This window comes from Chaetodon auriga, chromosome 17 (assembly GCF_051107435.1).
Source record: "Chaetodon auriga isolate fChaAug3 chromosome 17, fChaAug3.hap1, whole genome shotgun sequence".
In the NCBI taxonomy this organism is placed as follows: Eukaryota; Metazoa; Chordata; class Actinopteri; order Chaetodontiformes; family Chaetodontidae; genus Chaetodon; species Chaetodon auriga.
The window spans coordinates 12990074-13011334 of NC_135090.1; the positions used below are offsets into that span (position 1 = coordinate 12990074).

General features: G+C 42.6%; 1 protein-coding gene across 1 annotated transcript; it reads right to left on the reverse strand.

Moving 5' to 3' along the window:
* Positions 1–15392: 15392 nt before the first annotated feature.
* On the reverse strand, positions 15393–18517 carry lratd2a (LRAT domain containing 2a). The gene has a single exon (XM_076755199.1). It carries the CDS (start codon positions 18042–18044, stop codon positions 17220–17222), a length of 825 nt encoding a protein of 274 aa, XP_076611314.1. The 5' UTR covers positions 18045–18517; the 3' UTR covers positions 15393–17219.
* Between the last annotated feature and the right edge of the window lie 2744 nt (positions 18518–21261).

A 21261-nucleotide genomic window follows, 5' to 3' on the forward strand; every position in this document is an offset into this window, starting at 1 on the left:
GTCCAGTCATTCACTGCTTTTGCACATAACAGATAGCTGCTGCATTCATGAGTCAGTGGGTGATGGATGGAGAGGAGAAAAAACACTCATAGGCTGGAGGAATGATGGACAGACTGAGAGAAGAGCAAGACAGGGGTTTAGAGGGAGATGGCTAAGGGTCGGGGAGGAGGTAACAGAAAGAAATGCGGCAGCAGGATGTGAGGGAAAATGAAACAAAAATGGGGGAGGGAGAAAAGGAGAGAGAATAATAGAACTGAGAGAAGTCAAGAAGGGGTGTTGTTGCAAGCTGGAAGTGCAGTTTGCATGGCTCCACTCTGTGGGTGACTTTAATTACTTTTCAGCGTCACTGCCTCTCCTGGTCATGAGCTGCATGCTCCGATCACCAGCCTCTGATTATCAGGCCTTTGTGAGGGCCTCTGCCTGCTGTCAGGCCGTAATTACGTTTGTGCTGGTGAGCATCTCTGCAAGTCAGAACGCTTACAAAGCCATTATCCAAGTGCTCTTCTTTCCTCAGGGCTCAAACTGCATGGTGCGGTGGAACTCATAGGTTAAGGTCAGTACATACATAAATTGTGTTAAATTATGTTATTAGTGGATTTCATGTGTAATTATCTGTGTTTCCGTCTATTCACTGGGGGTTAAGGTCAGTGTTCAGGCAGGCCTGCAGACAGAAGGGTAAATAAAAAAAAACTGGAACTGATTGCGAAAATAAGTGTGATGGTTCATAATGAGACAGCACAATAAGGCACCCAATCACCCAGTCATTGTGAAACACTTAACTGCACTTCGAGCTTGTGCTAACAAAGGGAAGTACTGACTCACACGTACCCAATTCCCCCCACTGTGTAAGCAATGTAGTGGTGACATGATGAATAACAGCCTTGAAGGTGAGAATAAAGCACTTGTTTCCTGTTAAACACAGTTGTCCCCATGGTCACAGTGACTGGGCCACACGGACGCAAGGTGTTGATCTGTTTCCCAGGTGCTGCACTGTGACTTCCCAACCTTCTTCTCATCCCATCTTTTAGAAACCTCTTCACTTTCTCTTTTATCCCCCAGTCCATATTCTCTCTATGATTTTCACTTTCCAGTGCTCATTCAACCATGCTGTCATTCAACCTTATACTGTATGTAATGCAATAACTTACAGCCAGTCTAAAAAATGTTGGGTTTTTTTCTGAGGGCCAAGAGAAAGCTGTCTTCTCAGATCTTTTTAGATCACAACTGGACAAATTCCAAACAGGTTTTGGGATGCAGCACAGTCCTGGGTCAGCTCTTGTAGGGGCTACAGATGACTTACCACTGTCTTTAATTTCACTGGACCTCTCTACTTGATTGATACAGCCAACCATTCCATACTGCTGCATCGTCGGAAAAGTGTGGTAGGCATTCAAAGAAAGGCCTGAGAGTGTGTTATTTCTTATCTACACCATCAGTTTCAGTGAGGATTGATAACTTTGATCTTCTTGTTGTGTGGTGTACCCCAAGGTTCCATTTCAGGCCCCATTTTATTTGCATTCTATATGCTTCCACTAGGGCCTGTTTTGAGGAAATATGACATGCCTAGCTGATGCTACACTGATGACACACAGCTATATATCCCCTTGAAACTGCAGCACATCATAGTCATTTTGTTTTGAGCTGTCTTGAGGAAGTCAAATGCTAAGACCATGGTCCTCATAATCAGTCACCCATCCCCTTCTCACCTAGCTCAAAATGCAGCTGCGACATTCACTAGTACCAAGAAGAGGGATCATATCTTGCTGGTAATGACCTTCTTTCACTGGTTACCAGTGAAACGTAAAATTGGTTTTAAGGTATTATTTATTTTTAAAGCATGAACTGGCACGTGCTTATATCTCTGATTTCCTTAGTTCATATTTTACTTCCGGACCTCTTGGATCTCTCTCAAAGTCCACAGGTGACTGAGTGTTTTCCATCACTGCTGCCCACCTATGGAGCAGCTTAGTCCTTTGTAAAGCACTTTGGTTAACATTTGCTGATTTTAGCCGTGCTAATGCGGTCTGTCCATCTGTTTGTTGGTCAGTCGGTCCACCTTATACTTGGGTTTATGACCAAACACCTGTAAAGTCTAACTTTTCTTTGCCCCTTTTTGTTCCTTCTCTTGTCCCTGCATCCACTGTTTCTGTGATCTGTGTTACTCCCCTTTTCCCCCATCTCTCCATCTCTTCGATTCTCTCTCTCTCTCTCTCTCTCTCTCTCTCTCTCTCTCCTGCAATCACTCTCCACTGAACCAAAAACGGGGGAATGAGATGGCATGAACAGAGAGCTGCAGGTGTCTTTTGAAGTGTTGTCCAGTCAGGCAGCCCACCTCCAAGCATCCACATCCCACAAGCCCACTGTTGCCTGCATTTGTCTGAAGGTCGCACCTCTCCGAGCCATCGCACACAGCTGCTCCGGGCCTCTGAGCCCCATTCTCATCTTGCAGTCCACCACCTGCCTGCTGAGAAGAATCAAAAGAGTCGGGACAGACCTTCAATCACACCAAAGTCAAAAGATTCTTGGCTTGTTGTGCATCTGTCAAGAGCAGAGATAAGGGACATCTCTGCAGGGTACTGACCAACCTGATATCTTTCTATGATGCTTTTTGTCTTCTTTTTCACGCACTGTATGTCAAGTTAATAAGAAAGAAAGATTATGAGCAAAGGAAAGTAGAATAACCTGACAGAATCCAACAGAGAGAGGACCACAGGAATATACGATATCTGCAGGGTTATGACACACTGACATTGTTGTATCTGAAAGGAAAGCAGAGTGTGGAAACTCCACTAATGTAACAGCTACTGTGTCAGATGCTTGAGATTCAGCATTAACTTACAAAAAAATCAATAATTTCTTTCAAATGTCACTGGCAACCAAATTTTACTTTTTATATGTTCACATTTATACACAATTCACCAGCTTCAGGCCTTCGGCCACTTAGCTGAGTCAGTGACCAGCTCTTTAAATCCGACTGCAGACGACTCACTCTTCCTGGGGGGCAGGGGGGATGTGATGATGGACATTGACAAGACCTTAGATTCGTTCTGCTGCCCAAAACCTCCTGCTACGAGACAAAGGGTCGGCCTTTAATTAATAGTGTTACAACTTCAAGGTATTGTACCGTAGGACAGAGAGTCTTTGCAGGTCAGTCGCTACTTTATAAAGAGAACTTGCATTCCCTTTATCAGAGCTTTAAGGGACAGAGGAATGTGAGTCTCTCTGTGCACCTTGAGGCCATTTTTCCACAGAGCAAACACCGCTGTGAGGATTAAAAGGTTTAAACTAAGCAGAGGTCTAGGTAGGAAAGGGAGTCATACAGGCGAGGTTGTCATTAAAATAACAATATGTCCAAGCAGCTGTGGACAAAAACTTTTGCACAAGCATGTCTTGCTTTTTGCTTTATGAAATATGATAAAACATTTCTGCCATTATAAGTTACATTTATAGAGCACTAATCGTGTTTTACTGCTCAGGGACAGCAGAACAAGCTGAAAACACAAAACTAACATAAAGTTAACAAATTTTTGCCTATTTACTCATCCGGTGGACGGTGGCAACATTAACACATTAACATGTGTTTTTGGACACCAGACAAATGTTCAGTGTTCACTCTTTATCATCTCCAGCTCAGCTTTGATCTAAACCAACTAGTCAGGGAAATATCTGTGTTTTTCAGGAAAATTGCTCCTTTATGTTCACCGGCTAGTTGATGTCTGTGGTCTATAGTTTGGCCTGATGGTGTACATTGGGTTCGTCAGAGCTTTTTCAACAAAGCCTCAAGCAGAGATGAGGAGCGGGCTTCAGAGGTCTAACCTCATGTCTTTGTAACTCCTGTAACTTTTCGTTTTTGCTCTTTTTGTTCAGACTCAACTGACTATTTGTGAAGTGACATGACTCTAAAGGCTCTAAACAACTTTCAGGACAGACTCAAATGTGTGAAACTGTTGCACTTCCTGTTTCAACCAAGGAATCTGAGCAAAAAGGAAACAGGCGTTATAAATTGCTCCATTGTGGCATTATCCTCACAAAACACTAATCAACACCTTGGACAACAACCCAACTTTCCACCACGTTTTATGAAAATCACCTTCTAAAATGTCCTTCTAACTGACAAGGAGGCAAAAGGGACAGGAAGCATAACCTCCTTGCTGGAGTTAAAACAGGAGAATTAGAAGGAAGGTGGTTAACTATCTCCCTGATTTCCACTACTTGGCTCAGCTGTCTATTCATGACGCCTGAGTGGAACCACTTCCTTATGTGAAGGTCTGTATCCTGGCAACCATAGAATTGGCCTTGAAATGTGATTGGAAGTTATCCCTGGCCTGGAGCTAAAACATCTCCAGGGGAGATTTCTAAGACACAAATATGTCACATTTCAAACCACCTATTCAGTCATACATATCCATTGTTAACAGCAATAAAACTCCAGGCCTGGCCTTCCTTTAAACACTCTTCATTATAACTACAATTAAAACACAACTGTTGACTTCTCTGCGCACTTGGGCGGCAGATAAAAGCTTCCTGTGCGACATAGTTATATCATCTGAAGCAAATATTGTCAGCAGCCTTTGATCACTGCTGCGCCTGATCGCAAATCAATCCCTTTCATGTGCTGTCGCGTTCAGCATGTGTGTTTGCTTTTCAGCATAGCCAGCCATCAGAGGAGTAAGAGCCTGCGCTCCCCGAACAAACTTCCCTGACACATGGCAAGATTTTTGTCTCCTAGAAGGCAGCAATGCTACCAATTACCTCCACGGAGCCAGCCAGCCGTCTCGCCAGTTTGACAGATGACTTTGACCTCAGCAAACATGAGGACCTTCTCTTGGTTGACACATACGCCTGCTGTTGAAGGGAGAGGTTGATGGGTTGAGGTGCGGGTATGGAGGATGCAAGGCTTATATTCTCAGATTGCAACCTGTACAGTACAAGCCTCAGGCAGGCAAGGACAGGTAAATTACCTTGATGGCACCGTTCTGTTCGACCCCTGCGAATGCACCTCCATGCGCACATACACACAGTAACATTTTCCCCCTAATGATGGGGTTCATAACCTGCTTCCTGCTGAGCCTGCAGAGCTCGGCTATACTCCAGTGAGCTGTGAGCCATGGATACAGCTTCCTGCGATAAGAGGCGCTGAATGTGAAGATTGACTTAGATATGTCAGTATGGGGACACTGATAAGACTACAATAATGATGTTTATTTATCGGGGAGCTCTTGTGAAAACAAAAACTGCAAACTGCTTCTCATAAAACTGAAACAAAAATTACAGGAATAAAAGCAGAAAGCCCCAATATCAACAAAGCAAGCTCTTCCAAACAACGTAGATGACTGAGCATCTAACGGTGTAACCTTGCAGGCTCCCTTGTGTCTTTTGATGGAGTAGATATGACTCCGCTAATGTGCTTGGAGAGCGAATATGAGACACTGCTGCTAACTGTTAAACTTTTACCCTTCTCTGAAGCACAAGAGCTGCAGTATATCACTTTAATATCAACATTAATGTACAGCTGGTGCCAAACATAGTGGAGTGTGTAACGTCTAAGCAAACTCATGTGAACTATATGCACTTAGCTGTGTAATTGGAGCACATTTTTGTTGTTTTTTTGAAGTGTGGCACTGCGTGACTCTTCGCACTGTTATTAACATTCCCTCTGATATTACATGCTGCTAAAACACCACTGTGTTAATCACACTAAGGCTCTCGAGCCTTATGCTCCCCACGCAAAAGACTTGATCCTTTGTTTTCTGCTGTTATTATCGTAATCAAGCCTCTTGCAGCAGTGGAATTTCCTCTGCTTTGCCTAACCCACCACCAGGCAGAGGGTGATGAAAATGCTCCTCATGAGTGTGAGCTCATTATTCTTGGCTTTACACACACTGTGAATACAAATATAGAGTGAATGAACCTGGGTACCCCACCTTTGGTAAATACCGAAGTGAATTATTGTTGATTTGGGGGTTACTGAGGTTATTTGGTTTTGCTCACTTTCCAGAGGACAACACCAAAATCACCAATATGGTTTACATGGTTTCACCTCTTCTTTACCACTGTTTTATAACCCCCATCTCAAATTCACTGCTGGCAGAGATTTTACTACAAACACAGAACCTTTTCAAATACTGGGTATTTGAACACATCATTTTACATCAGTAACGTCCTCACCACAACAACATAGTTAACACACTGTACTCGTGCTGTCTTTTCCTTTTCAGGTTTTGTCCCCTGATGTTTGCAGAAACACAGAAGAAAAGAAAAAAATTGCTTGTAATTTCCTCTCATCAAACACATTATTTCAGCAGTGACCTGCAGATACTGATATTTTTCCAGGTTAAGTATGATTGTCAGACTCAATTTCTCCATCATACCAGCCTTGGGTGAATACTGTATTTCAAAGTTAGGATTTGAAAAGGGCTCTGCACCTGCCTGTCAGCAACTGCAGTGCAGGCATTGAACCACATGGTGAGCACCAGAGGCACGAATCTGAAAGTGTCTCTGTCAATTTATCCTCTACCCTCTCTCTTAACACAGTTTGGATTAGGAAATAATGAGGTTCTCCCCTCTTATTTCATCCAGTCATGTTTGAAAGAGTTTTAAAGTTGCAATAACAGATTTTTTGGCCAATTGGGAGCAGCAGAATTAAGCTATGAACACCACTCTGTTGTGTTATCATCTTTTGGATTGACAGCAACCGTACAGTAGTCTATTTACACATCCAGCAGTCACACAGCAACATTTGCATTCATGTGGAGTCGTGTTTCTGGCCACCTGACAAGTCTAAGTCCAATATTCATTCTCTTTTAGCTCTGTTTTTGGTATCTAAGAACTAGTGATGGAAATATCTGTCGCTTTCTGTCTGTGAAGATTGCGAGTCTTCCAGGTCATGACTGAGATCGATTCAGCCCTCCATGGATCAGGCTCTTTAGCTGCTAAATGGTGCATTAAGTTCATCAGCCAGCCACCAACTTTACCTAGCTACAGTTCGCTGATGTACAGGTTGTTTTTGTGGATATTTAGAGCTTTTTTGCAGCTACTCCATAGATGTGAGGAACACTGCAGAGTCGGGTGAGAATTCTCCACGGGTTTGTCTTACCACATGCAACAGCTTTCATATTATAGAAACTCTGGTAATTTGATTCTCTGTTATTATAAAAAGATTGGTTGATTGATAGCGGCTTTAAAGTAGGCATTTGAATAAATAAAATTTCAGACACAGACACACTGAGTTGGAGCCATGATGGAGGTCAGAGTTCACCCATTCATGCTGGAGAGGTGACCCAGCCAGCTGTTATCCCTATTTGCCTCACTTCTAGCATCTGGAAGCAACGCATTTATGCAAATGAGCAGTAATTAGTAGGTGGATATCCATTTGGCCTAATGTGATCCCCAGACATGATCTGATCAAGGAAGACAGAGTCAAAGGGTTTAGACAGGAGAGGGTAAAATTTCATGAATACTGATATGTCATGTAACACGCTGGCTGACCTCCCTGCAGTGAAACTCTGCAGAATTATGTACCATACCAGAGGAGTCAATTCTCTTTTTTGGCAAAGCGGTTGGTGACAGCATCTGGACCGCCTGTGGAATCATTAGCAGAAGAGGCTCAGCATACTGACACTCTATCTGAACAAATGGCCTCTCTGAAGAGACAGGTAAGGCAAAGCCCTCAACTCTGTGGAGAGAGACGAGACCGCTAGCTCCAGAAGCTGATTAAGTCACCAGGGGCACCCGAGTCCTGGATGATTACCAAGTCTAGAATTCAAATTCTACTCGTTCTGTACACCATAAGTCTTCGGTTTCGGGGTCACCTCAGCTTCCCTGAATCCTGACCTCGACTGCTGAAGTGAGAAATGAAAAACAACCCGAGATCAGCTTCTGAGAGTGATCGATTGCCATCCTGCGACAATGAAGATGACAGTGACACGCATTTGGAGCAACACCTTGGTCCCCAGATCTCCAGACAGATGGTATGAGCCAGTTCAAGCGTGCCCTCAGCTGTTTGCAGCAGCCGGGCAGAGAGAGGCTGTCGCTTGACAATCTACACTCCATCCGCCATCAAAATTATATGACCAATATGCTCCGTTTCGGCAGATGCTCAGGAGAATATGCCATTATGGCCTATTTGCATCATGTGCTCTTCCAATCTAGTAAAACACAATGTCTGAAAAGCAGGGTAATAACCTTGGAAGACACAAGAAGACCACATTTGTAAAAGGAACAATTTCTCCGTTATGCTATTAGAAGTGTGTCCTTTTATTTATATCAGTAGTTTCATCGGTCTAGCCAGACATCCATCATCACCTCTGCAAATACCCAAAAGCCAGCGAATGTAACTAGAAGGACGGGGTTCACTCAGCTGAACTCTGAAAATTACCTTTTGTTTGAAAATAACTGTGAGTGAACAAATGACAGTTTATACAAAGTCTCACACGCATTCATAACTAATATGAAAATTGGCAATGTGGCGCAGTATAATTTTCTGTGCTTTCAAAAGCATCGAACTTTGAACACGTAATTACTCAGGCAGCCTCATGAAACTTGCTGTTAATTTATTTGCTAAGGGGAAATTGTAGCAGCGCCAGGAGGAGAGGCAGAATGCAAATCGATTTTGGAGTACCTCCTTCCTTCTCATTACCCTTTCTTGTAAGCTTTTCTTTCCTTTAAACGGCCTCTGAAGACTCTCAAAAAGGCTGATTATTTTAGACAGTGGAACAACTGTGGCCAGAAGGGATTCAAACCAACACAGTTTGTGCAGGGGCTGTCACATAATGAGGATATTAATGCAGGGATGGAGCCAGAGCAGCATAGTTCAGCTGTAATATGTTCCCAAGATCTGGCAGACGCACTAACATATTGCATATTTATATATGATTCACACATAGATATCTGTTCTGATCTCAGAGATTTTTATGTGTAAGCAGGACAGACACGGCACGCTCGATGTCCCTTCACTTCACACAGTCTGGAATTTATGCAAAGCATTGGTTAATGACTCAGAGATTTGATTCATCTTAGGTGTTATTCAGCACCAGCGGCATGTAAATGTTTCAGTTTAGACTTGAAGCTTATACTGCATGAGCTCATATCAGTAAACAAATTACCAGCTCATCTTTGTCTGGCACGATTTCACACGTGACAGAACTGAGGAGACATTTTGAGTGAATGGAGGACTCTGCGAACAAGCATAATTAGATATTAGGTGAATAAAAGAGTGCTCAACAACTTGAAACAACTGCAAAGCAATAATTAATGGGAAATTAGATTAAAATCAAATTAAAAAAACATGACCATCCAGATGTTCAGAGAGGCTCCTGCTCCTTGAATTAAAGAGGGGAAAAGTCTGGTGTGTTTGTAAAATAAAAAAAACGTAATCAAACTTGAGGCTGTTGAGGCCGATCTCTGCCTGTACATACAGCTGTGTAAACAGATGAGGGAGCAATAAGAAGAAGTTGCTGGGCGGCCACATCCTTTGGCTCATGCACTCTGCTCTTATGTCCTCATATTAAGAAGCTTTATGGTGCATTAACACTGAAGACAAAAGCCTCTACTGTTGGGTTACAGTGTGCAAATTTGCTTTCGACTCCCCAGCCTCGTGTCATATAGCATAGTGACTTCCAAGTCAAGTGCTCCATAACATGACTGAATGTAACTGCTGCTGAAATAACATGTGATACTGACACATGCAGAGCTCATGTTTGCCAAAGGCGTGCAGCGTTCACAAAGCTGTTTGCTAAAAGCTTTGTATAAACATGACTGTAATAGCTTGCGTTTACTTAGCTTACGCAAATGACCTGGAAGCCAATTGGGATCAATTAAAACAACTTAATCAATGTGACTTGGGTGCCCCCCAGCAAACACAAAACCCTATCATCTCAAAATGACCAGTTCAAAGAGCCACAGCCAGCCAGCGCTGCCATGGGAAAGAGCAGAACAACAGCAGAGGTAAACAAAGCCCGGGCAAACAATGAAGCCACCTGTCTCTTCGGCATTTCAGGCCACTCAGCTGTGCCACTCGACCGTGGACCTCAAATGAAAGACCACGGCTCGAGGCAACATTTTGGGCAAGGTACTCAGGCAGCCTTCCCAGTAATGGGAAATGGAAAAGTTTAGAGGAAGACAAATCGAATACAAGAAAGTGTCAGTGCATCAGAGGCTACAGGCAGCTCATTGGTGAAAATGTACTAAGCTTTAATGAATCCTAAAAGTGATGGCAGGAGACACCATAGCTCAAATTCAATGCATGGAAAAACAAATCATTTTTATGGACAATCATAGAAAAATGATAACATTCTCTTATATTGCAAAAGAATCTTAAAATTTGGCTTTAATTTAAGACAATGTAACTTTTGAAGGAAGAATGAACTCAATCTTCTCCTAAAAGCCGAATTCATGAGCAATAAAATGCAGCATTGCTCAGTTCAGTACACTCAGGGGTTTAACTGATTCGGCCTGACTTGGTCTCGTATGACCACGAGCTTACGATGGCTAACATTAGCTAATGTTAGTTTAGACAGATGACGCAGTTTGAGTCAGTTCATTGATCATTTGTGTGACTGTCACACCACGTTTTATCTTTTGTCCTGTAAGCCTTGTGGCCACAGTGGCTGATCTTCAGCACAGCTCTTCCTCTTCAAATGCACCTTGGATCCGTTTCAGAATGACAACTCACAAATTCAGGGGCGGGGCTTGCGGACACGCAAGCCAGGCAGTTGCTCGGAGCCCCCGGCCACTAGGGGTGATTAATTCCCCCAGTTTTGCTTCACTGCATTTCAATGTTGTTGTTTTATTTTTTACTGTTTAGTCATCCCTCCTTTTTAAAGTGTTTTGTATCATCTGACCAGGACAAGTATGACATCACACTAGAATAATTGTTCTCGAGGCGCTGGTGAACTTTCCTGGCATGGCTCTAACAAACAAAGAGAGGCTGTGCTGCTGTCATGGGTGGCTATTACTCACTCCCAGCATGGCAGGTGTAATCACGTAACATCCTCTCTGTTTGTCCAGGCAGGTCATGCCACGAGGAGAGCCGGCCTTGAATCCTAAAATGTTTGCAAGCGTCTGAGTGTGCGCATGCAGTTGAAACTTTTTTAATGAGCTTATTCACACTTGATTACTTACGAGGAAGAAACAGGCCTCTGTGTTGTGCCCTAAATTGGGTATTTTCTTGTGCTTTTTTATGTTCTAACAAAAGTCTGAGTTTGTTTATGTGTGTGCACTTTTTCATTGAATTAATTGGGATGTAGTGATAAGGTTGCAACATATCTTTGAACTCATGGCAACAAAATAGAATTAATAGCTAATAGCAGTAGCATTTATTATGGTCCTTTTCTCTTGATCATTAGAGGAATAGTTCAGATAGTTGTGAAAGAAACTTTAGATTATTATAAAGAGTTAGATCAGTATAACTCTCATATCTATACAGTAAGTATGAAGCCAGAGCCGGCAGGTAGCTTAGCTTAACATTAAGACTAGAAACAGAGGGAAACAGTTAGCCTGGGGACTAAAAATCCACCTACCAGAACCTTTAAAGTTCTCTAATCAACACAATACAAACCAAAGCATAAAAGCAAAATATATATATATACATAAAAGCATGCCATGTACACAGGCTAAAGTGCTCGAAATATGAATAAGTAAGTTTCCCAAAATGCTGAACTTCTTCTTTATGTGTCTATATAACGCCTGAAAACGATGTTCTTAATACAGTTTAGTAAGACTTTGTATATGGTTTCGTCTTACAGATGGAAAAGGAGCAGATTTTCTTTCCACACCACAGTGGACATGAACTGAACCAACAGAGAAAACCCTGAACTCAAAAGTTGACCATAAACACACTCTGTGTTGTATTAAAAGCTTTTTTTTCAGGGCTTTTTGTGAGGAAAGAAAACATCTGAAGTACTATGCGTCGTTGGTCTCTAATGGTGCGCTGAGTGTTTTGTTAGTGTTTGGATGAGAGATTAGAAAATCTGAGTTTTTCCCTTTTTCCAGATTCATCCTTGAGGTGAGAATTAGGAAGAGGCCACCTGAAGAGGAGCCTCTGAAGCAGGTTTTTAAGCCTTTTTTTCTGGGCTGTTAATGTCTTAACACTGATCCACTTATCTGCATGTATAATAGTCGAGTGAAGACGGTACAGATCCGAGGCAAACCGTTTCTGACCGCGTTTACAAAATGATGAAAACAAATCTCGCTGAACTGTTGCCTTCTAGTCCTCATGCACTGTATTTCAGCACAGCGGTACATGAATTCTCACTCTCTTACTATGCAACTAATCTCATTATTTCATCAACATCCTACGGAAACAAAACCTACAGCCGCAGCAGCAGGCTGAGGTACCTGTAGGCGAGCGCTGACAGTTGATTATAATTGGGTTGCCTCTGCTATGTCTGAGCCTTCACATCCCATCAAGAGGAGTGGCCTGGGAGACACTTAATGCTGGATCACTGCTGCTTCTCTGGAAGAGCTGGAAGAGCACAGCACACCCTCCTTATAACCTAAAGAGCAATGTTATGTATAAAAATACAAGTTAGTGATATTAACATAGTGGTTGTGCAGGCCAAACCAGCAGAATATTCCAGCATGCAGCAGGCAGCAGGGGAACAACCAGGATGTGTCTGTCCCCGGGTCAAACTGCAAATGTCACTCACGTATTCATACCTGTGAGCAGTGTAGTCCCTTACCTACCTGACTGAGATGTTTGAGGAAGTTTAGACACACCATTCCATATCAAGTGTCATAAAGTGCTCGCCAAGTCGCTAAAAACAAAGAAACACACAGATATCCATGAAAGGCCTGCCTGTACAAGGAGGCGTACAGATGGCATTTAAAACTTAAAACACTGCTGCCTGACCTTATCTCTTAAAAGGCTGCACAAGAGCAGAGGAAAGTTTTGAGTTTGAGTGTTTACATTACATTATCAGAAAGTCAGTCAGATGACTTCAGAGCCCTGCTTGTTAGCAGATGTTTATTCAGAGACCCAGCAGTTAGATTTCAGTCGTGTTTCTGCTCACCTGGAATTTAAGTATATATCCACTGTCTGATGGCTCAGTTTACTTACTTACTTAAAAGTCTGCTCTTGGTACTGAGACTATTTCTACTTGTTTCAATCATAAATCACTTTGTTTAAGCTATTTTATTTTAAATTCATTTTTCATTTTTTAATGTCTTTACATCCATTCTGTTATACTGTATTGTTGCCCCAGAGTATTGCCCCTGCCTACAGGCAGATAAGACCCACAGTGAGATTACATCCATGAGAAGACGTTCTGAGGCGGCTGTGAAATGCCTGCTTCAGTGTAACCAGGACCTGTGGAGAATCAGTATCTGTAGAGAAGAAAAAGATTATGTTTTTGTCTGAGAGCCACAGAAAGCAGAGACAGATGAAGAGTTCATTTAGAGGTTCATCCTAATAAACTTCTTCAGATGATGATTTCTTTCTTGTAAAGCACTTTGAGCTGCAACTCCTGTTATGTGTTATTATTATTATATTATCATTATTATTAATTCTCAAATGAAGTTTCGTGCCTATTTATTGTAGTGTAGCAATCACCCGTAATCTTGTTTCTAGAAAAATCTTGTAGATTGAAACTCTCAGTGAACCTGAAGATGTTTCCCATCGTTTTAAAAGAATTCGTTTTTGGATTTAACTATGAAGAAAAGCTTTGATAAGATGACTGATGAAAATTTTAAGTGCTGATGTGAAAGCAAAAAACAAAATACTGCCTTTTTCTGCTCTTTTTCTTGTCATACTTTCACCTCCTCAGGCCTTTAAACATCCGGAGAAAGAAAACTGCTCACAGCTCATGTCCACACTGAGGACAGAGCCTGTGATGAGGGGATGCAAATAGATACTGCTTCATTTTAAGGGGTCACAAGGTAAAACGTTGGGAAACACAGCATTATTGTATCTGGAAGCTTGAAACCAAGCTGAGGAAACAAACAAATCCACCCAGAGAGGCACTAACCTGGCCTCCTCAAGTCCATCTTTCACGTAGTTCAAATTAAACCTCAAGAACCAGGTTAGCTCAACTGCGCTGCACCTCACATACGGGATGACTGACACACCAGAGGATATAAGAGCTTTGCAGCTACAGCAGTAACATCTGCACAGCTGCCCTCCTGTCTTGTTAAATTACTCATGGTTCAATATAAATTTTGTCTAACAGACTTAGGAAAGGCTGAACTTGACAAGACCCTAAGGAGGATTCACCATGTCTTAATTTGATTACAGTGCTGCAAGTAACATTAAAGTAGCTGCTGGGAAAATGCAGGACGTGGGGGCTAAAGGAGCCGGGGTATCATACTGGCTGTACTGTGCCATATATAGCAGTGAAGTCTGACTGCTCCCTGTGGTCATAATGAAAGAATGTTCATAGATTTGACAGACTGGTCGTAGGCGATTTCAAGTTAAATAATCTGATTTCTTTGAAACTGTAGGTCAGACAGCTAAGGGTTTCAAGCTGCAGCTTCACCGTGTCTGCATTTATGCCATGTGGAACAATTCAGAGCAACAATGCTGTCGTTCTGAATTGAAAACTAATCACTGTTCAAACAGCGGAGGATGGGAGTCCTCCTCGCCACGTTTGCCTACACTTACTGAAAGTCGACATTCTGCTCCATGGTGCTGATTCTCACCACGTCGCATTTCACTCTGATTGCACCTCATATGATCACGTGACAAATAAACTTGATTGACACAATAAAGTTTTATTAATTTTTTTTTTTTTTTGTCGGTAAAGTGAGAATATCTGCATGAAATCAAATCAGTCTCGAGTGACATTTCAGTTCTCTTGAAAAGAATAATCTATAAGAATAAATTAAGATGAAAAACAAAACATGACAGAAGCAACAGTTTCTGATGAAAAGGTTTTGAGAGAATTACTGGTGGAGAGGTGCAGCTAGTGGCTACTACAACTACAACTGCATAAGCTTATCACTGCCATCATCAGGGCACAATGAGCATTCTTTCCATTGATTCAATGCCGTTTCATCACGCTGAGGCTGTAAAAGCCCTCTGTGTTCCCTCGAGTTCTTCAGGGCTACAGTGAAAACGATATACTGTCTGGAAACCTGCAAAAATGATGCAGTAGAATTTATAAGCAACAACAAATTTAGTTTATTGCCGTTATGGTCAGCTGGCCACCTGCTACTTGTTTGAAGTCCTAGTTTAGCACTCAAGGGTGCAGATGGTCTAAAAATGCTGCAAAATGTAGCATTTCTGTCATTCTGTATAACATTTTACATCCAGACTCTCCTCCCGTTAATTCAGCAGGCTATTTTTCCCTTTATTACTTGTCACTTTTAATTGAATGCAGTCATTTTGTCCATGCCTGGATCCTGTCAGCAGGGCTGCAGCTAGGAATTCTGAGTCCCTGCAAGAATATTGCTTTAGAGCCTCTTAATGACTTTAAAGGAGCTATCTTGAAGAATTTTAGTTTAAAAGACTCAAAAATCAACTAAATTTCTCAACAGAACGTGAAGAGATAACAGTTTAAACATCATTTAAAAGGTGTCTATTTATTGTGTTGCAGCAACATGTAGTGAACTTAGCATGCTAACCAGCTAGCCCCTGCCCATCCTGTCTCATAATACCACTTTGTACCTCAAGAGGCGATAGCGTGGCACTGGAGCATCCGATGTGCCTTCAATCCAACATGGCAGGATGAAGTAGCGCTGCCCCAAGGTATTGCCCCCGATTAGTCTATGAATTGAAAAGTAAATGCAATGATGACTGAAGCTCTTGGCAAGCGACCATCACCATCAACCGCTCCCACCAAGACACCATGTTTGTCAGCAAAGAAGAGAAGTGATAGAAAGAGACACAGGAGTTAACGCTGGCCTGGTTTTCCACCGCTGCAGACAGCTCTTGGTGAGTAAAAGGATGAAGTTTGATGATCAACTCTCAACGTTTCTTCTAGACTCGGAGATTAAAAAGGTAGCTAAAAACATTACTGACAGTGTAAATATGTTTGGCGATTATCAAAATAGTTGTCAATGACGCTTCTGTCTATCAACTAATGGATTAGTCGACCTGTTGTTTAAGCTCTCAGTAGGACGAGGTGCTCCATTTTTTCAGAGAGTTGACTGACGAGGAAGCAGGTGTTCAGGAGTGATGATACTTCAGTTAAAAGTGAGCCAATAGACCAGGATTAAACCCCAAGCCAGCTTGCTATAAACCCTTAAACCTCGCTTTGCGCAACAGAGCGCCAGTAGGATCTCCAGGCTCACTGTAGTCTAAAAATTACAGGTTGGTGAAAGCAATTTGTTTCTTTGGTAAAAAGTCGAACAAAAAGAAAAGAAAATTCAACCACTCATCTTATTTCAGTAGAGCAAATAATTTAAATCTTATTTTCTCTGTTTTGACCTGAATGTGTCTTCCGCAGCAGGTCAAAACAATTAACCTTCAAAACCCATCAAATTATACTAATTCCTAAGAAACACTTGAAGACGACAGGACGAGCGTTTTAAAAACACAGCACATGTACTCAGTATTAAATGACCAGACCAAACGGTGTGTTCAGCTAAATCTTATTCTTGGACATGTCAGTTAAAACAATATGACAGAAGACTCATTTCAAAAAGGGACACGGACGGTTTACTTGACCTTTGGGTACAGCTAAGACAAACTTTGATCAGTGTGCCACAGACCAGCTAAACATCATTTTCTTCGGACGTGCTGGTGTGAGAATTACCCTTGAAGGCAGAGAGAATCCGTCTTGTATTCGGCAAGCAGCCCTGATGCTCTGCTGTCTGGGTAAGCTGAGGGATGAAGTTAAACCACACAAGGATCGAGTAACAGGACACGCTATGAATAAAGAAACGCTCACTCTACTTGCTGAATCGTGACACTTTAAGACAGATGGGAAAAGCTTTCATAAAAACTATACATTCTGGGCGGAGGGGCTGTTTGAAGATACAAACAAGCTTATCAGCTTGATTCAATCGACTCCATGTCTCTCAGATAATTGAAGTCATAATTGCTAAGGCCATTGAGCATCAGAGCATGTTGAGGATTGTGGCTTTAAGGCAGTAACATTGTTATAGACTCATGAAAACATGGACCATAATTAAAATAGAAAGGATGACACATCAGCTCCAGCTTGAACTAAATCGAAGGAGTGGAGGCTTGCTATAGGTAAGAGCAGGATGTAACAGTTTGTTTGGTAAAGGCTACTCTACTTGCAAAGCAATCATTTAGAAGAGCATCAAAAGGGCAGCCATCAGTCAGCGCCTGGCTCACTTTTTATCTCCTCCACGCTGCTAAAATGAGTGGCCAGCTCCTGCAGCACGGCTGTCCTGCCCAGGTGGTCGTTCCTCCTCTTCTCCATGATCATGTCCTCCAAACTCTGAAACTCCAACACGTGCGCACGCCTGTCGGACGCGAATATTTTCAACCTGTAGGGCTGCTTGCCTATCCGTATCTCCCCACCCATTTTGAACTCCCTCTTGCCGAACATGCACCAGGCTGCAAAGCACTCGGAGTTTCTCCAGCTCAGCTCTCGGTCCTTTAAGCCCACTTGCTCCATCGCGTTCTGCACCACCATGTCCGGTCCCAGGGGTTTGAATTTGTAAAAGTCATTTACGATCCGGCACCTCCTCCCTTGACTTGCATCCGTCAAAAAGCTGTTTTTCACCTCGGCTCTGTGCAGGTGTACCACCTGGAAGTCCCCCACGTACACAGCCCAGTGCGGGTACTGACCCGTGGCCACGAACTCCACCAAGTCGCCCGCTTTACATTTGTTGAGCAGGTTCTCCGGGGAATAAACCTCCAGGTTGGCGGACTTGACGCTCTTTTCGTAAATGCATTCGTCTCTGTTGTAGACGGCGCACTCCACCTCGTCGCGCTGGTCGTAGTGTTTCTCTTCCTGATTCGGGTCCCTGTCTGTGCCATCGACAGCACAGCCGTCCTCCAGCTCGTCGTCGTCGTTCGAAAATATGTAAGAGACCCCGATCCGTGGCCCGTCCTCCGTGTCCACGCCGTTCGGGTCCACTGTCGGAACTTCCGCGTAACTTAAATGTGACAGCTTGTCCATCTGGTTCCCCATGCCGCTGCTCACCTGGTAGCAGCCTGTGTAATACGATCTGATGCCGAGAGCTGTTACCGGCCGCCAAACATCACCACCATCCGCCACAAAGCCTCGCAGGTTAAAACTTCCTCCTCCCTGCCTGCGGACAGGGGGTTTTATCCAAATTACGCATAAGAATATCTCCGTGGTGTGACTGCTGGGGCAGCCTGTTCGTGGCCCATCAACAAGTGGAGTTACAAACTGCTTTCAGAATTATCCCTCAGGTGTAGCCTCGTAGACTCACCTGCTGTTTCCCTGCGTAAAGTTCCGTCCGCCGGCTGCCACACAGGAAACAACGAGAGTTCAAATCCAGATCCTCGACGCACAAGAGCGCTCAAACGTTTGACTGCACCGCAGTTTAACTCCGCATACACTGCGCGCTGTGCAGCTCAGATCCGGCCCGCGATGAACTGATGGTAGATCTGTGGCTCGGCATCGCCACAGCTTCTCTCAAGCTTCGCACACACACACACACACAGAGAGCGAGAGAGAGAGAGAGAGAGAGAGAGAGAGAGAGAGAGAGAGAGAGAGAGAGAGAGAGAGAGCTGCTCATAAAGCGGAAGTGCGCGTAATTTTCATCACCACACCTTTGATAACCGCCCATCATCTCCAGACAACTTCAGCGCTGTTTGACATGAAGGTTGTGCCTTCGTGATGCTTTTAATTAAAATGAAAGACAACCTGAAAAAAATACTCACTGTTTAATTAAAAAAAAAATTCTTTGTATGATCTTAAAATGTTTGCAGTTGGCCTTCAGGGTTATAGCTATAAATGATTCAACATTGTTTATGAGATATTTAATTCTAATAATACTTAATAATTTTATTGCACTGTAATTTACATAGTCAACTATTTTTTTGTTGGATTTTATGTATTTATTTGTTTGTTTGTTTGTTTGTTTGTTTGTTGGTAAGCAATTTTTCTTTTCAATTTTTTAGTTAATATTCCTTTCAGTGAGTTATTTGTTCTTAATTTTATTGTTTTTTATTGTTTTGTATATGTAGTCATTTTTATTGTATTTCATTTTATTGATAATTTTTGTGTATTTATTATATTGTTTGGTTCTGTTTCTTTTATACAGTTTCATTTTGTTGGTTATTATTAATTGTATTTATTGATCTATCCATGTATTAATTTTCATTTCATTTCATGTACTTTGTTTTTGTTGATTTTTTCATTTGATTTTATTTATTCATGTAATCATTTTTATTTCATTTTATATTTATTTTGTTAGTGTTTTTTTTTATTATATATTAATTCTATGATCAAAAACTCACGTACAGCAAAAATGCAGAGTGGGCAAACATCCATCCTGGGTTTAGTGGCTGACTGTGGCCTTATTACCAATTACAAATCTACACAGTGAGGAGGACTGTGAGGGGTCCAACATCTGCGAATATTTTACTGTTTTGACCACCTGTCTGTCCTTGAATGAACTGAAGCTGTGCAGTCATTTGCTCCCTCTCAGTCTCCTGGTGGGACTGTAATGTCTCCATTACATTTGTAGTGGCTTGTGGCCTGCCTAGACTCGCTCTCAGTTATAGGCTATTTTCTCACCCATGGATCCCACAGGCAAGGGGAATGTGTTCAGTATGCCCCAAAAATGGCACATGCTGCAGCAGCCACTGTGTGAAAACACCTGTCCTGAAAATGATACGGCTGCAAGTGAGAGACTGAGAGCGATGCAAAGGGGTGTGAACGTGTTTGACAGACTGTAAAGGGAAACAAATGTTCAACTCTGAAGTAAAGAGACAGACACAAACTTAAACAGAGCGGATGAACCGAGTTTGACCCCTGCACTGAGCCGGGTACCCACAGGAGGGACCGATTACAAACTGATTGCAAAGTCATCCAGTACAGTAGATACAACAGAGGACTTGTCTCAACAGAAAAATAGTCTCTTTCTTATCCTTTTATCTAGTTTAAAGAGGCAGAATGGCCTCATTGGCCACAGTAGACTCAGCAGATTAGCACGGAGGCCTTTGGACAGCACTCCATAAGACTATCAGGTTAATTAAGAGACAGCTTTCCTCGAGCTGCACAGGATCACACCGTGTGATTTCCAACCCTGTGTAATCCAGATTGAATGTTTTCCCTTGTAAGTAGGGTTCAGCCTGGGTCACAGGGTTCAAATCACATGTCTTCATGCAGGTTTGCAGGTCAAGAGGAAACCAGTGCTAAATGATTTTAGCCACACTGGCATCACAGCACTGTGGAAAGGTCTGTCTGTTGGTCCACAGCTGTGATATGGAAAGTCATGAAATTTTATACAGGCATTCATGGTCCTCAGAGGATGAACCCTAATAACTTATTTATCACCAGCACCTCAAAACTTGAACTTATTTGCTGAAATTTCAGCTCTCATTTCATCTACAAGTCGGCGCAAAATCTTGTAGGGACACCCATGGTCCCCAGATAAATGACTTTTCCTCTAGTATCAACAAAAGGTTGACATTACACATAAAGTGGAATCAACTGACCTGATAATGATGCAACACAATTCAAAAGGAACATTATCTTAGTTGTCGTTCTTCCACTTTCGCTTGAAATGAGCTAAAATAATGAGCTACAATAATAAAGCACCACAATGCAGTGTGCAAGAGGCCGGTGTAATTTCGCCATCATCTTCACCGACCTTTCATCAGCTTGGGCTCAGGTTTATACATGTATTGTGTATGTGCACAACCATTTTTTTCTTCTTTCTTCTATTTCAGGCCATTTCAGCCCGAAGCCTTACAGCAGTCTCGACTTGACAACTCACATGATGGAAGTCAAAAATAACAAATCTGCAGAATGAATTCAGCAGATGCATTACACCTTTCCCAAGCACCAGTGCAGGGCTGAGGGTGTTAGGAGAGAAATGAACTGTTAGAGTGGTGACATGCAGCCCATTTGACCGCATCTTGGAGCTTCTTATCCTCGGGTGGCATGACCCAGTTTACGCCCCTGGTGCCCCCCTGGTGAAACACTGTAATTTGTGGTGCTGGGAAATTACTGGAGCAGGGAGGCCTAGGAGACATAGTCAATTAGGCGGGGCTCCACCTGTCCGGTGGGGGCACTGCCAGCCACTGACTGACACCGTAAGCTTCCTCCCCAAAATGTGGGTTTTTCATAGCTTTTCAAAGGCTTCACTTCCATGTATCAGACATTGTTTTTCCGCTCAGCGTCCATTTAAATCTACAAGGATAGGTGAACA

Coding starts and splice junctions, on each gene's coding strand:
- lratd2a (XM_076755199.1), bottom strand. CDS start 18,044: ATGGGGAACCAGATGGACAAGCTGTCACATTTAAGTTACGCGGAAGTT.